General features: G+C 41.6%; 1 protein-coding gene across 1 annotated transcript in view; it reads left to right on the top strand.

Moving 5' to 3' along the window:
• The window catches only part of KIAA2026 (KIAA2026 ortholog), a 961,657-nt gene that overhangs the window by 528,943 nt on the left and 416,004 nt on the right, over nt 1–16,710 (top strand). The window contains exon 5 of the mRNA XM_044067194.1: nt 6,366–6,445. Within this exon, the coding sequence (XP_043923129.1) occupies nt 6,366–6,445 (80 nt within the window). The remainder of the gene's footprint in view (nt 1–6,365; nt 6,446–16,710) is intronic.

Genomic DNA, 16,710 nt, shown 5'->3' with positions numbered 1-16,710 from the left:
CATATAGAAGTCATCACTAGAATAGTATGTCAGTTGAGGTCTTGTCAAGGGCTTCTGTCTTCTTGGAGACTAAAGGGTAAGAACTGAATGACTCACTCCGTAGTGAGAAGGCATATGGCTCAGTAAGCCTTTTCCATAGAAACTCCAATACACATTTTTTTTTTTGGGGGGGGGGTTGAAGTATGGGCTAAAGTCCTTTCTAAGCTATCCTACATAGGCCAAATAATCTGTCCAGAGGAAGGGGTCATCTGGAGAGGAAGCAAGATGGTTTGACTGGTTTTCCTTGACTCTCTTGGATACTGTGGCTTCAGGGTCCTGTTAACTTTTTGTAGGAGTCAGATTGTGTGTGTGAGTTGCACTTCTTTCACTGCCCAAATGTGGTGAGCTTGTATGCAGTGTCATGCAGTAGTAAGCATGTGACAGGTGCATGATGTATGTGAGGAGAATAAACGCCAGAGCAGGCTGTGGAAAAATCTGCATAGCTGCAAGAAGTATTCCTTAATTTTTATTTATTTATTTAATAATTGTTTACTGAGGAGGTCTAACTGGAACAGTGCCCAATTTCAGTGGAGGCCCAGGGAGAAACGCTCCAGGCGCATGTCTTTAGAATGTAGAAGGAAACTGGAGCTCCTGGAGGAAACCCATGCGAATGCAGTGAGGACATGCATACTCTGCACAGAAGGTGCCCCAGCCAAAAATCAAACCAGAGAACCTCTTGTGTTGAGGTGACAATACTAACTACCGCACCACTGTGCTGTCCACCCTTAAGGATGGGTTTCCACACCCACAACTTAAGCTTGTTCCAGTTATCAAATATCTACTTGCAGTGTAGATCCTGAGATGCTGGCCTTTACTTAGGCTTGCATAATAGTCCCTCCTTGTCTTCAACTTGCTATCCCATATGGGCTTAAGAGTATAGTCCCAGGACGGTGACAGGTACCACCAGCCCCCAATAAGATCACTTATAAAACAGTTTTTTCAAGATAATGATGGCAGGCAGGACCGGTTAGGGCAGGATGGAAGATAGAAGTGAACAGCCACTGCTGGTTTGTTCATCCTGTGGAGGGATGCAGCCTTGGCTATCTGCAGTAGCAGCGTTAAGGGCTTGGTGGCTCTGTGCTGCAAATGGTATATTTCTTGGTTGGGTGGTTACACATGCACCTCCCAAAGACTGCAAATGCGGAGCTCACAACCTTTTCGGCAACAGTTTGATGCTGCACCAATGTCCTTGATCTCCTCATTGGCCTATATGTGAGTTTGGTTGGGCTCAGGAGAGGCTAACGCAGGTCTAGTAGATCCAGTGAATGAGAAGATGAGCTGGTGGCACCTTATGGTAAGCTGCAAGGAAAGGGAGAAAAAAATAATGTTGATTAACATTAGACTTCAGCAGATCAGCTCAGGGCTGGGCAGTTCAGAACCCTGGGTTTCAGCCCCATGTGGAATAGTAGAGGGATATAGCTTCTCAAGTCCCTCATCATCTGCCTGTATAGGTGGTGAGTTGGGGGTATGAGCTCTCACTAGCCAAGAATGAATTCAGCACCTGCTGAGACCATGAGGGCTTGTTGAACACTGGATTTGTCTTTTGAGGTGTAAGGCCTGAACCTGATCTCAAAGGATTTTCCCTGGGAAGATGTCCTGACTTTTAGTTGATGCAGCTTGGAAACCTCTCCCACTGGTCTTCTAGTGAGAAACTTGTGACTGCCACTGTCTGGTTTCATATTAGGCCAGATGCTTCTCCTCATATTGCCTTTTTTGTGGCAGGATTGAGTCATTGATACTTGAGACAGTTACCATGTCGTGCTCTTCCCAAGGCAACAAAGGCAATGCCAGTATGGATCTTGGCTGATAATCTGTTGCCAACATGGACACTTGGTGTGTTAATGGCTAGGCATGCCAAAGCAGGTCTTCAGTAGCAAAGATCATAATCCAAACAATGTGGTTGGCTCAGTGGATGCGAGTGCTTCCATATCTAACATTTTGCATTATGCTGTGCATCGGTGGTGTTGCATAAGCACACCTAAATGTGAGGAATCTTCAAGTTTTCAAATTTTGATTATTGGGTAAGCGTCAAGGAGGGTCCTATTCATTAGAAGTTGGAGGGCCTTCTTACTGTTGTGCAGTGGTTAATTTGTGATGTTTATTCTCTATCTAAGCAAAGAACAGTGATGTTATTTGGCAGTATTGTTACTTATCTGCAAAGCCATGGAGAGGATCATAATGGAACTCATAAATAAAGACATAGGGAACTTGCAGACTTTGGATCCAACCCAGTTTGGCTTTGTCAAAGGCAGATCCTGCCTCTTAAACTTGGTTGACTTTTTCGAGACAGTCACCAAGGCCATTGATGAGGGAAAGGCAGTCCATACAGCCTACCTCGACCTGGCAAAGGCCTTCGACACAATACCCCACTCAGGTATCATCGAAAAACTCATCAGCTTGAATGTAAACCCATACATCACAAGATGGGTTGCAAACTGGCTAAGCGACAGAACCCACAGGGTCAGAGTTGCTGGAGCCATGTCAGACTCAAAGCCTGTCACAAGTGGTGTCCCACAGGGCTCAGTCCTGGGTCCATTCTTGTTCGGCATCTACTTTTCTGAAGTACAAGCAAACACAGGAGGGTTATGGCTGACAAAGTTTGCAGATGACTGCAAACTGGGCGCCATAGTCGAAAACACACATGACACAGATATCCTCCAGAAGGGCCTCACAGAAGCGGATAACTGGTGCCAGAGCCATGGCCTGAAGTTAAACGCCAAAAAATGCATAGTCATACCCTTCGGGAAAAACAAGGTTACCCCTAGCTACCATATAGGTGACAATCCACTGAGCACAGAAAAAGTCATCAGGGATCTGGGGACCCAAGTTGACAGTAGTCTTTCGTTTGACACTCATGTTGCTAAAGTAGTTAGGAAAACCTTCTATATCGCCCACCTGATCATGAAGGGATTCACATCTAGATCAAGGGAGGTCATCGTCCCCTGTACTCATCACTCATTAGACCTATGATTGAGTACAATGCCCGTTCGAAATGTATCTGACCAGACACCTGATGCAGCTTGAAAGGCCCCAAAAGTTCCTCACCAAAAGGATAAAGGGTCTCAAAATATGTCTTATGCTGCCCGACTGAAAGAACTCCAGCTTTATTCAGTCTCATACCGCTTGCTCAGAGGTGACCTGTGCCTGACATATAAGGCCATGTCAAACCCAGATTTGATGAATATGCTTCACCTCAAAAAATCTAGATCCCTCAGAACCACAAGGGCGGGAGACTTAAACCTTGACACGGTTATAAATAGAACGTGCTGGAGGGACAGATTCATCACCCAGAGACTCCCTATGCTGTGGAACAAAATCCTGGTACATGTGAGGCAGAGCACCTCGCTGGCCTTGTTCAAGAGGAATCTTGACCAATGGATGGGAGATCGCAGATATACCCCAGGGATTACTTCAGTGTCACTGCTTGACAGAGGCACAGAAAAATGATAGGCATAGTTTTTATTCAAACTAAAGGGGTGGCGAAAGCCACATAACTATGGGCTAGGCTTATAAATGCCCTTGGGCAGATAGCCTAGTATGAACCTATGAACCTATGTATTTGTGTCTCATTTGCCATTTAGATTTCCTGAAATTATATTAACTTACTCAGTATTGTGGAGCAGAGAACTTTGGGAATGGATGGGGTCATTTATTACCCGTCAGTTAAGACAGAGATAACAGTGTTCTAATGAATGGTGTATAGTGGCCAAAAGAAAGAATGTAATGATAGTGTAGGGATTTTAACATTTTGTGACTATAGTGTTCTTTCTGTGAGCATGAGTGAGCGCTTGAGAAAGCAGTGAAGAATGCAAACACCTCGAACAGGAGTTGTATAGTAGAGCATTTGGCATGTGAGCCAATGCAGATTTTCAAATTTGTTCAAAAATTACCTTTGTTGATGAATAGCATTATGGAATTGGTATTCTCTTTCCCCAGAGGTGCAGCAGAGAGGGCACAACCTCCCAGTAAAATGCATTTCTGGAAACTTGATTTCCAGTTTGGCTTTTTTTTTTCAAACAAAAAAGGAGTAGCATATTACATTTTTGCTCATTTAGTTCTGATCCTAAAGACCACTTTGTATTATAAGGCATGGAAATGTCACAGATCTGGGGTTGAGTAACACTGGTGGTGAAATCCAGAGTGTGATGGCACGAGCACCCCCTGAATGTGCATTCTCCTTATATTTGTGAGAGTTTTCTGTGGGTGTTCTATTTCATTGCCCTTCCCAAAAACTGTCTGGTTGATAGCAACACTAAATTGTTAGCATATACATGTATTGGCTTTAGCCTTCATCTTGTAGCCTGTGCCATAGCTGAAAATGATCAGTGGGCTAAACCTACCTATTCACCTAGCAAGTGATCAAGTAATAAGTAAAGCAATGAGAAATCTTAGCTTGTTGTCAAGAAAAAAAACTTGGTTGGCATAGAAACTTGTGCAATTCAGTTCTATGATTGAGGGCTGGGGATACAGCTTTGAGTTAACTGAGGTGTGCTGCCTCTAAGGCTTCCCAGAAAGTTGTTTCAGATTTAGCTTTGCTAGTGTTACAAGTGTTTCACAGAGCAAACTGCATGTGGGCTAGTCCTTTTGTGCAGTCTTTTAGAGATTTCGTTAAAGTGTTTATCCAAGTCCAACATATGAGCCTGGTAAGGTTCAGATATTGAGCAAAGTTTTGCACACTGGTTGCTAATTTGTTCACTAGGTAGAGGCAGAGAACATTAGTAACAAACAAATTCTCATAGACCAGCCTGCATCTGAAAGGTGTACTGTTGTGGGTTTATTCTGGTCTTAGTTTTCTTTGGGTATTTATCTCTAATACTGCTGCATAACTTCTTAGCAAGGGAATCATTGAATGCAATCCTGATATAGGGACTGTGGCCAGAATGGAAGCACAAATGGCAAAGGTGCTTTCAGAAGATTCAATCAGGGTTAAGTGCAGAGAAATAGAAGATGATGTGCTAGAAAACATTCTGGTAGTAAATGGCGTAGATACAGCTGACTGAGGGAGGTGAAAGAGGAGGAAAAGAAACTGACTTATATGATTCATGTCTGGATAACAGCAGTAGAAGAGCATAGAAGACAAGGTTAGCACTGGAGAGGTGCATTGCTTGGGACTGTAGAGACAAGGGATAGAATGATACTACCCCTGTGCCCAGTTCTGTTGAGACCTTAGCCAAAGAATTGCATTCTGTGTGCTATTTGGTGTAGTTGAGAAACAACAAAATATATTGCAGTGTTGCACCTCTCTTAGCTGTCTAGAATTTCATAGAAAGTCCAGGTTTTTGCCGCATATTTTTGCTGTCTTTCATTGAGGATTGATTTCACTAAATAATAAGAGTTTTCAGACTTCATATGTTTAGGAGAAAATACATGCCAATGCTGTTATTGTAGCAATTTTGTAAATTTATAAGAGCAATATTTAAAATATGTCCCTGATTTGGGGCTTTAATTAGAATTCTTTTGCTAAGACATTGAAAGGTGCATTACCAAGATGAAGAAAAACAGCTTAAGCTTTGTGGATAGACTAGATTCTCTGGATGTTTTCTGCTTGGTGAAGAGGGTGAATAAGGTAAGGCGGAATGTTAATGTTTAAGATAGGCAGAGGCTGCTGTAGACTAGAGTTATGGTCCTTAGCTTGAGTGGATAGTAGGGGAATGGATGACAGCTTAAATGAACATGTTTCCAAGTAGAGCTGCTGTATTACTACAGGTCAGTAGTGAATATGCAGAGCGCACTTTCTCTTGAGAGGAGACGTAGCCTGCTTGTGTGTGGAAGACTTTGATTGGAGGTAGTAGAGGATTACTTGGAAAGGAAAGTGACAAAGAATGTAAAGATCAAGTAAAATGGGGTGTTAGGTGGAGAAAGGGTCAGTTGCCATTCACTAGTTATGTTGTTGGACTCTGCAGCTTTCTTTTGGAGACATGTCGTATATCTTTGTAAACTGTCTTTTGATGTTTTATTATATAAACCCATTCAACGACAATTCCCATATATGGGAGAGAAGAACATGATAGCTTCAACATCATCATTTATCCTGTCTTTGTTCAGCTATGATCATTGTGATATCTGTTATTAGTTCATTATGTTGTCAGGGCTTATGGTTCATACTATATGAGGAATTTGCCTTCTGCCCAGGAAGTTATTACTACAGAGTTTTTAATAGTTTTAGTCCTTCTTTAGAACTAGGGTGAGTTACTTTGAACATTTGCATTTGAAAACTGTTTCTTTTCGCGAGTAGTCATTTAGCATCAGTTATTTTATTTTGTTTCTTGGGACAAATGGTATTGTTAAATAAAACTTGGTAAGTTTCTTTCTTTCTTTCTCTTAAGGAAAGAAATCTGTTAATAAAAAGGCAAATTTAAAGAAGAAAAATACTTACCCAAGACCATCTGCTGAGCCACAGTTTCAGGTAAGCTGCTGCTTTATTTCATTATGTATTTGTTAACCCATTTAAATGCACTAGGTGCAAGAGCTTGGTTTCAGGAGTGACATAGGAGCACTGTCTGGTTAAATGTGCTCTAGTCAGACAGAAGGCATCTAGATGCTGGTGGAACTGAAATCATGATTGCAAGATGCAAGAAATCAATTTCTGTTCGTAGAGATTTGCTTACTGTTATACTTGAAGAGCTGTATAATGGTTAATTTTAATTTGAAACATAATTGCACAAAAAGTCATATGACATCTTAGTCATTCAGATGTAGCAAGTATGTGCATCACTTTTTCCAGTGTTCTGAAAAATGAAAAAAAAAGGTGTAGATTCTAGTCTCAACATGGAATGCTTCACTGTTTTTTTATTTTGCATTTGAAGACATGTTGCTGACTCTGAATTCAACTGTAATATGCTAACTAGCATTGCTTGTGGGTTGAATTGATATAATTAGAGAAAACTTAATTGATGAAATTCTGTCTGTTAGCTTTTCGGGCCTTTGACCTTTTAATCTTTAGAATTTTTTAGATGTCCTTCAAGGATGCATCTGCAGTCCTAACATATGGGTTGTCCTGCCTCAGGCAGCCCTTCGGTCGGCCGGATTCCAAAGTCTGGGTCTGGCCTCGGCTGATGTCGTACTTCACCCGACGTCATAGCTGCTATTTATTGGGTATAAAGGCATCAGCCGACGCCATTTTCCTCAGTCTTTCTTGCCGCGCGGTGCCCGAAGCAGAAGCTGTTCGCAAGTGCCGGTCGGTCAGATCCAGAGATTTCTACTACCGAAGACTTCTAAAAAGCTAAGTACCCTGTTGGGGACTCTTTCTTGCCTCAGCCGATGTCAGACAAAGTAAATAATTGTTTAACTTGTGGGAAACAAATACCTCATAAGGATTTCCACTCTTACTGCCTTCCTTGCTTAGGCCCAGACCACGACATATCAGCTTGTCTAGCCTGTGCTTCCTTCAACCGACGGACACTTAGACGTCGGTCGGAGTTTGCAGAGGAGTTTTTTGGTCCCGCTTTTGCATACAAAATGCCGTCGGAGACTCCGACTACTCAATTAGCTAAAAAGCGCAAGGAAAAGGACCGACACTCGTGGCCCGCGGTTTCGGCTGAAACCATGGTTAGGCCAACCGCGAGTGTCTCAGTTTCGGCTGAAACCGATCCCCCGGTTCTTCCTTCGACCGAAAGCATGCCTCCTATAGCCGAGGCCTCACAGAGCTTGGCTGAATCTGCTACTGAATTTACTGCTACAGAAGCAGTCACCCAGGATTTGTCAGACACTATTCCTTTAGACATATCTACCCCTGCACATGGGGCTGCTAGACCCCCTGCTTCTATGTCTATCAAGGCTTTTGCCAGAGCTAAAGCAGCTAAATCTTCTAAGGCCTTACCTGCTAAAACTCCTTCACATAGGCCTACCTTTAGTTCCCAAATGCTCAGCCTGGCTGAGGATCTCATTTCTTTGACAAGACAAGAGGCCTAGGACTGAACCCCCGGAACCTGTCTCTACAGATTACTCCTCAGATGACTCAGACATTTCAGACCCTCATGAAGGCCCATATTCTCCTTATGAGGATTCTGATGCAGAAGACTCCATTCCTTCTGCTTCTCCTCCTGAAGAATTTTCCTTTGGGGAAACTTTGCATGCTATGAGGGAACACTTCCAATGACAGGGCCAGGATTTTTCAGATTCAAGGAAAAGGCTTAGGACCTTTTTACACTTACCACAGCATAGGCCTTTAGCCATTCCGCCAGTACTAACAGTTGTTGATGATGCATATAATGATGCCTGTACTGCCCCTGATTCTCTTCCTCCGGCCCCTGCCAAACCAGACAGACAGGGTCCCGGACACACATTACCATTTGTATAAGGCTCCTGTTGCAGACCCTGAAACCATTTCACAGGGCCCTAAAGGTGTGGCAGCTGCCTCTGCCAAAAACCCTCTTCCCTCTGAAAGGGAATCTAGAGCATTAGAGAGATGGGGTAAAAAGGTTTATACTTCTGCTACTCTTTCGGCCAGGGCCTTGAACTGTCAATTTCACATGATTCAGTACCAGAAATTTTTGTTAGACCAGATAAACAAAAAACTGACTTCTCCTGAACCTTTAGATCGCAAGTCCCTTCAGGATTTGGTACATAACTCTCAGCAGGTCAGTAACCATTCCTTAAAATGTGGCTATGATGCACTGGAGGCTTCCTTTAGATCAGCTATGACAGGAACAGTGATTCGAAGGCATGCCTGGTTAAAAGAACAATCCTTACCAGACCATGTTAAGTCAAAACTCCTAGATGCTCCCATGGAGAAACAAAGTTTGTTTGGCTCCCCTGCACAGGAGGTTCTAAAGAAGGTGGAAGAAAAAGCAAAATCTGTCCAAACAGTCAAGGATTTCTTACAGGTCCAACCTCCGAGGTTTAGCCAAAATTGGCCTTCGAAGAATTGGTCCTTTCCAGACAACTCCAGAGCGCAGAGAGGCAGAAATAGACGCCCCAGAGGCAGAGGTCAATCTAGGGGTGCCTACAGGGGACGTCAGTGGCAACCTACAAACCAGAGAAATAATGCCACAGATTCAACTACAACCTCTTCCACAGGGCAGACACAATGACTTGGCTCTAGTTCTGCCTACCAGGGAACAACTGGAAGCACCCTTGGGCGGAAAGCTAGCCTTATTCTCTGACAACTGGCATTACATTACAGGAGACAAATGGACTTTACAAACAATAGACAAGGGCTACAGGTTTCACTTCCACACTTTACCAAAAAGAGAGGAATGCCAAACCTACCACCAAGCCAAAAAACAGACGCTCTAAGACAAGTCAACAACTTACTAAGGATGAGAGCTATAGAAGAGGTACCACCTATGGAACAAGGCCAAGGATTTTACTCCAGGCTTTTCCTTGTACCAAGAAAAGAAAATCAATGGAGACCTATTCTAGACTTGTCCGCACTGAACACATACCTCATTGTTCCAAAATTCAAAATGCTGACCCTCCAGCAGCTTCTTCCCATGCTGGGCAAGGAGTCTTGGCTGGTGACTCTAGATCTCAAGGAGGCATACCTGCACGTCCCTATACGACCAGATTGCAGAAGACACCTCAGATTTCTTGCAGGATCAGAGCATTATCAATTCTCAGCATTGCCTTTTGGCTTATCTACTGCGCCCAGAGTATCCACGAAATGCCTGGCATCAGTAATTGCTCATTGCAGACTTCAAGGAATTCAAATTTACCCATACCTGGACGACTGCCTAATACAAGCGGACAACAAGGCAAAATTAACAAAAGATTTGGAAAATGTCATACAACTGTTGGCAAGCCTTGGGATACACAGTCAACATGCAAAAGTCAAGACTAGTACCATCCCAAAGGATAACATTCTTGGGTGCAGAACTGGATACATCAACTCATATGGCTTTTCTCACAGAAGAAAAACAAAAGCAACTACCAGCCTACTTCATGACATTAACAACACAAACTCGGCTTACTGCAAGGAAAGTCCTGCAAGCCCTGGGCTACATGGCATCATGCATAATATTGGTTCCACATGCCAGGCTGCATATGAGAAAGCTACAATGGTACCTAAGGAATGTATGGTCTCAACACAAGCACAGTCTAGAAGCCCAGATTCCAATAATTCCATGCCTGAAGCAAGAATTCCTGTGGTGGGCTCAGGCCTGTCAGTGGAACAGAGGCTTGCCTTTCCACAAACCTCATCCAAGCCAGACCATCACCACGGACGCCTCAGACCTAGGATGGGGGGCACACATGGTGGACAAGTGTATTCAAGGCCTATGGACCCAAGACCAGCTGAATCTACACATAAATCTAAAGGAGATGCTGGCAGTGAAAAATGCGATCCAGGCATTGAGACCACTCCTTCAACAGGGTCATCTGCTGATAAGGACCGACAATACCACAGTCATGTGGTACATCAACAAACAGGGAGGTACACATTCATATCCTCTATGCCAGATGGCAATGGACCTGTGGAATGTAGCCCTGAATCTCAACATTCAACTTCAAAGCCAGATTTGTACCAGGAAAAGAAAATTCTCTAGCAGACACCTTAAGCAGAACTACCACGGATGCTCACGAATGGATGCTGCATCCAGATATCTTCAAAGCCATAACAAAGAAATGGGGACTACCACAGATAGACCTGTTCGCCTCCCCACACAACAACCAATTGAAGAAATTCTGCACAAGAGCATACCACCCACTTGCTTGGAGGGTGGACTCCCTTTCCTTCAGCTGGAAAAACCTGACAGTATATGCATTTCCACCTCTTCCCTTGATGTACAAAGTTCTACTGAAGATCAGAGAGGATCAGCCAAGGGTAATCCTGATAGCTCCAGACTGGCCGAGGCAACATTGGTACCCGCTACTGAGAAGCATGTCTCGGACACACGCATGGCCTCTACCTCTATGTCCCTTACTTCTAACACAGGACAACTACAAGATCCTACATCCAAACTTGAAAACACTGCAGCTAGCTGCTTGGAATATTGCATAAAATAAAATAACCCAGGTTTATCCCAGAGGGTTAAGGACATTATCCTGGAGGCACGCAGACCTTCCACAAGGAAGACTTATTCAGCCAAGTGGAAAAGATACCTCATTTGGAGTGCAGCAAAGGGAGAGAATGTCTCATTGGCAAACATAGCACACATCCTGGAATATTTAGCAGAACTGTTCCACAATGGCCTGTCTTACTCCTCCATTAAGATTCATGCATCAGCAATTTCAGCAGAATACAACATGGATCCTCCTGTCTTCTCTCATCCTCTACTCAGGCAGTTCTTGAGAGGAATCAGAAATGTAAAACCTCCAAGGAAACCACCTTTACCTACATGGGATCTCAACTTTGTGCTGGAAAAGTTAACACTTCCTCCTTTTGAACCAGCAGCAACAGCAGAATTACAGTTCTTGTCTTGGAAAACTGCTTTCCTGCTAGCAATCACTACAGCAAGAAGGGTATCTGAGTTACAGGCATTAATGGCAGTACAACCCTTCCTTATCTTCCATCAGGACAGAGTCTCTCTGAGAACTAACCCTACCTTTATGCCAAAAGTGGTCTCCAGAGTATCATTGAATCAAGCGATTCATTTACCTACATTCTTCCCCAACCCACAGAACAGGGGGGAAAGACTGCTACATACCTTGGATGTGCACAGACAATTACGCTACTATCTGGACAGAACTAAGACCAGCAGAAAAACTGACCAGCTTCTGGTAGCATATGCAACAGGAATGCAAGGAAAAGCAATTTCAAAACAGACAATCTCAAAATGGATAGGAAATTGCATTTGATTTTGCTACTCTTTTCATGGAAAGACAACTCCTGAAAATATCAGACCTCATTCCACAAGAGCTACAGCCACCACTACAGCTTTCCTACGAGGAGTGGCTACCAAAGACATTTTAGAAGCTGCTACTTGGAGCTCCGTGCATACATTTGCCAAGCATTATAATCTTCCCTTATATTCTAGATCCCGAGCAGGTTTTGCAACTGCTGTTTTGCAAGGGATCTTAACTACACCATCTTTATCTTAGTGCCTCCTCCCCCAGTTTGGCTATGGTATTCTACCCATATGTTAGGACTGCAGATGCATCCTTGAAGGACATAGTACAGTTTTGTACCTACCATAAATGTAGATGTCCGATAGGTATGCATCTGCAGTCAGGATTACCCACCCTCCTTCCCCTCTGTGGTATTCCTAGGGTATTTACCCCTCTTTTAGCTAGCTGGGGGAATCTATTATGGTGTATTTGTTTGTATATATGTATATATATATATATTCTTATATTGTTTGCTCTCTACTGTTTGGAATTGTTTGCATTTATCCAAATTTAGCCTTCCTAGAGGGCACCTGGCATCTGGGGCAAGAAACACTGAGGAAAATGGCGTCGGCTGATGCCTTTATACCCAATAAACAGCAGCTATGACGTCGGGTGAAGTGCGACATCATCCGAGGCCAGACCCAGACTTTGGAATCCGGCCGACCGAAGGGCTGCCTGAGGCAGGACAAACCCATATGTTAGGACTGCAGATGCATACCTATCGGATATCTACATTTATGGTAGGTACAAAACTGTACTTTTTATAGTGTGTTCTACAAGACTAAGAAGACCCATTTGCAATTACATTATAAGGCTATGCAGTTTTTTAACTATGAAACCATTAACTTAAAGCTGAAGGAATTGTAGCCTACATGGTAAACCTGTTTGTAATCAGGAAAAGAGGTTTAGTAGGCGCATTGTTTAGCGCATTAAGTTAATTTCTTGCCATCATTGTTTAGAGATGTAATTTACCACAGCAAGCATCACGGTGAGTCACTTTGGTACTTTTGTCACGAGAAGCAAATCCATAGGTCTTAATATAAAAGTACTGTAAAAAAGTACCTTCTTTCCTGCAAAAATTAAACACCTTCACTTCTTACCTAAAGGTAAATAAACCATCAGACAATTTTTAATCAGTTTAAGCATCATTCAAGTCAGTCATACACCAAAGACAAATCAGTCTGAATTAGCTGAACTAATGTGTAAGAATTAAAGTTTTACACACTGCAGCCCCATACCTCTACATGTGTAAGTACACCAACTCCAAGACTGTACTTCATTATGGATGAGAAGGAGCTTCTTTACCCTCCTTCATCCCAGTTCTACAAACTCACAAGATCCAAATCCACCAGAGCCACAAGAGCAAGAGACTTAAACCTCAACACGGATGTAAATAGGACGTGCTGGAGGGACAGATTCATCACCCAGAGACTCCCTACACTATGGAACAGAATCCCAGTCCATGTGAGGCAGAGCCCCTCACTGACTCTGTTCAAGAGAAATCTTGACGAGTGGATGGGAGATCGTAGGTTTACCCTGGGAATCATCTCTGTATCACTGCTGGACAGAGGCACAGCAAACTAATGGGTATAGTATTCTCATCCTAAGGGGTGGTGAAAGCCGCACACACTCTGGCTAGGCTTGTAAATGCCCTAGGGCAAATAGCCTAGTATGAACCTATGAACCTATGAACCTATAAGTAGCTCTTTCAAACTGAATAACCGAGAAGTACTGTTTTAGAGTAAGTCCAAACAATCAAAAATATGGTCAAATCCTTTAACGTAGTCACCGTTATGTGTTTTCATATTTAGAACAGTCGGGACTTCATCAGACCTGACAAGAAAGAAATTTACAATTCTTCATTAAATAATGTACAAAAGTCATGTGATCAAAGTCAAATAACATCACACTAGAACAACTTTAAACGGTAACAAAGCCCACAGAGAGACTTTGGAATGATGGAAAAGGTTTCACTGACAAAGGAAAATGCTTGAGAGAAAAAAGCACAGGAGATGACTAGGAGAATCAGGAGTACCTTGAACTTCTAATAGAGACTGGTGTTCAGAAATGGAGATAATCAGGAAGATCAGCAGCACTGTGAAATTGGTCATAAATGGCAGACTGTAAAGCTTAATTCCCATTGAATATAATTTAGTTGTAAAGCATCTACCCTACTTGGTCATTAATGTTTAGAGGGATACTGAAGGGACAAAGTAAGTGTAAGAAAAGCAATTGTTTTCTTATATTTGTATAAAACTTTCATGTTATCAAGTGCATGTTATATTGTAAATCAGTTTTGTATAATGCATAGATTGGTATGTTAAATGTAAGGTGGGGAAAGTCTTATCAGTAGGTGTTATATATGTTAAAAGATAGTTAAGCAAGAAAGTACTTTGTAGCAATGTAAGAAACTGGACTGAAGCAAGTTAAAGTAAATATAACGGGATCTAGAGCAGATGATGTAAAAGTGCATTGATTACGCTATATGTATAACAAAGATAATGCCCCCCCTCTTTTTGTCAGAGGTGGCTATTTAAATTAATGACTTTGGTTTAAGCTATATTCACGTTCTTTTTAATTCATATAGGCTTGAAAAATAAGATCAAGTGATGAAAGGCATGGGAAGTGGTGGCTATTTCTTGAATTTGCACAGTCATTAGCTGCTTTTTTTTCTATTGGCAAAGACTTTCCGTGGGAGACTGCAAGCATTAAGGTGCAAGCGATTAAATGTGAGAGATGTAAATGTGTTTTGAATTACATTTACGAAGATTCTTTCATGCAAAAATACTAGCTTTTTTCATAACTGTTAGTACGTGGAGACAAAAAGGTCTGCAGGTGCAAGAAGCTAATCATGTGCGATCTGAAACTGAGGTATGTAAATAAATCACACACACACACACACACACATATATATATATATATATATATATATATATATATATATATATATATATTGCTGTCCTTCACATCTGAGATAGGAATAGAGATAACAAAAGAACTGAGAGAAGACAAGCTGTAACATGTGCTTTAGCATGGGTGCTCTTAGTTTTAGAATAGGGTAGAACCTTTGGGTGTTGCCATTAAATCAGAGCAACTGCTCTTATCTGGGTGGGTAAATTTCATTTTTTGTACATGTACATAGCTGTGAGTGTTTGTTGTAAGCTAAAAAGAGATGAGGCACTCTGAAAAAGTGTATGTAGGTTTTTGTTTGATTGTTTTCCTTGAAGTAGAAAGTCCTAATTGTGACATGAGTAACAGCTGAGTAGAGAAATATTTACAGATGCAAACAAAAAGCAGAGGGTACTGAATGTAAATAGCTATGTTGCAAAAGACCCATTCAGATAGAAATTAGCATACAGATTTGACAGGGAAAGAATTTCATGGTGGATGCAAAGTAAAAGAGTAATAATATTGCTGCTCGAGCGGCTTCTATACTGGCAGAACAGGATACAAAGCCAGTAAGGCTTGATTTGTTGTAGTAACAGGTTATTGGCAGGGTAGGAGGATTTCACTGGCACTGATTTATAGTCTACCTAAAACTTCTATTCTGGAGCAGAATTTGCCAAACTGTATCATTTATTTTTGTGTGGGGAGTGGAACTTGATTTGCAATATTGTGAATGTATCGGGGGACATGGACAAGAAAATATGACAAAATAAGTAATTTCCAAAGAAATAGTCTGCTTGAAACTAGCATTTACTAAATGTTCAATGAGTATTATTATCTTGGAGCTTTTCCCCCAGGTCTTAAAATGAACATATATAGCCGAACTATCTCGGTCAACAAATGTAAAATAAATAAATAAAGATGTGACTTCAGTAGTAGGAACACAAATAAGTGAGCTAGGCTGGATGACATGTATATTTCACTGCTCCCTGTGCATTTAATTGAAAGCTTTGAGATGCATCCAGTAACTATTTGAATCATGCACCAATGAAAAGTAAGGCAAAGATTCAGAGGGCTGAAGTAAAAAAACGAGGCACTGGTATTTCATACCTTCTGTGTTAAAGAGAAGAATGTAAGGAATGAATATTGGAAAAGATTCAAGGGTCATTAGGGAAGATAGAAATACCATCCGAAGGAATAGTTAGTGAGTGGGACAAAATGATAGTGAAGTATAATTCAAAACATGGTATTAATAAGAGAGAGAGTAAAAAGTAGTAGAAGTTATTTAGAGAGACTAACAAAGGTTAACTTGTTGCAGAATAAGGGGTCTCTCACAGAATAAGCTTTGGCGCAAGTGCAGAATGCTAAATGAAAAGTAAGAGAGTGCTTGGATAATATGGGAGAGTTTAGAAAGGTTACCTTTAAGCAACTATTTTATGTAAGTACTCTAGATTATGACTTCAGCAGAAGAGAGTAGAAAGGGTTGTTGCCAAATGCAGGGAGTCTAAAACAAGAAAAAAAAAAACAGAGATCCTATAAAGGTAATAGAAATATTTTATGAAAAATTGTATAAAGCAGAGAAATGTGGAATCCAAGAAATGGCACAAATGGAAATATTTGTGGAAGACTTAATTATGCCAAGTTTAGAGGAATATGAAGCTCAACAATAAACAGCTGAGAGAGGGAGAGAGTAAATGATAAATTAAGTACTTAGATGTATGGATCAAAAATAATTCTGAAATGGTAGTTAAGGATTTGTAAGAAAATACTAAACAAAAGATTATACAAAATTGAGAAACTGGAACCTCTTGATTATGTGCATGGATAGTAAAATACAAGTGAAAATGTTTTTAGTCCCTTTAGTTTTATGGACAGCTCAGGCATGCTTTTACCAACCAGAGAAGTGGATGATAAGTAAGGATAAGTAACAGAGTTGAAGGGAAGAGGGCAAGAATTAGTTGATATAAGTTGATTCTCCCCATAGTAAATCAGCATACATAACATCAGCAGAAGGTTGTA

The sequence above is a fragment of the Protopterus annectens genome, chromosome 3.part1 (assembly GCF_019279795.1).
Source record: "Protopterus annectens isolate FY-2018-M chromosome 3.part1, PAN1.0, whole genome shotgun sequence".
In the NCBI taxonomy this organism is placed as follows: Eukaryota; Metazoa; Chordata; order Ceratodontiformes; family Protopteridae; genus Protopterus; species Protopterus annectens.
Note: the sequence above shows the minus strand (reverse complement) of the source record. Positions and strands in the feature narration are given on the sequence as shown.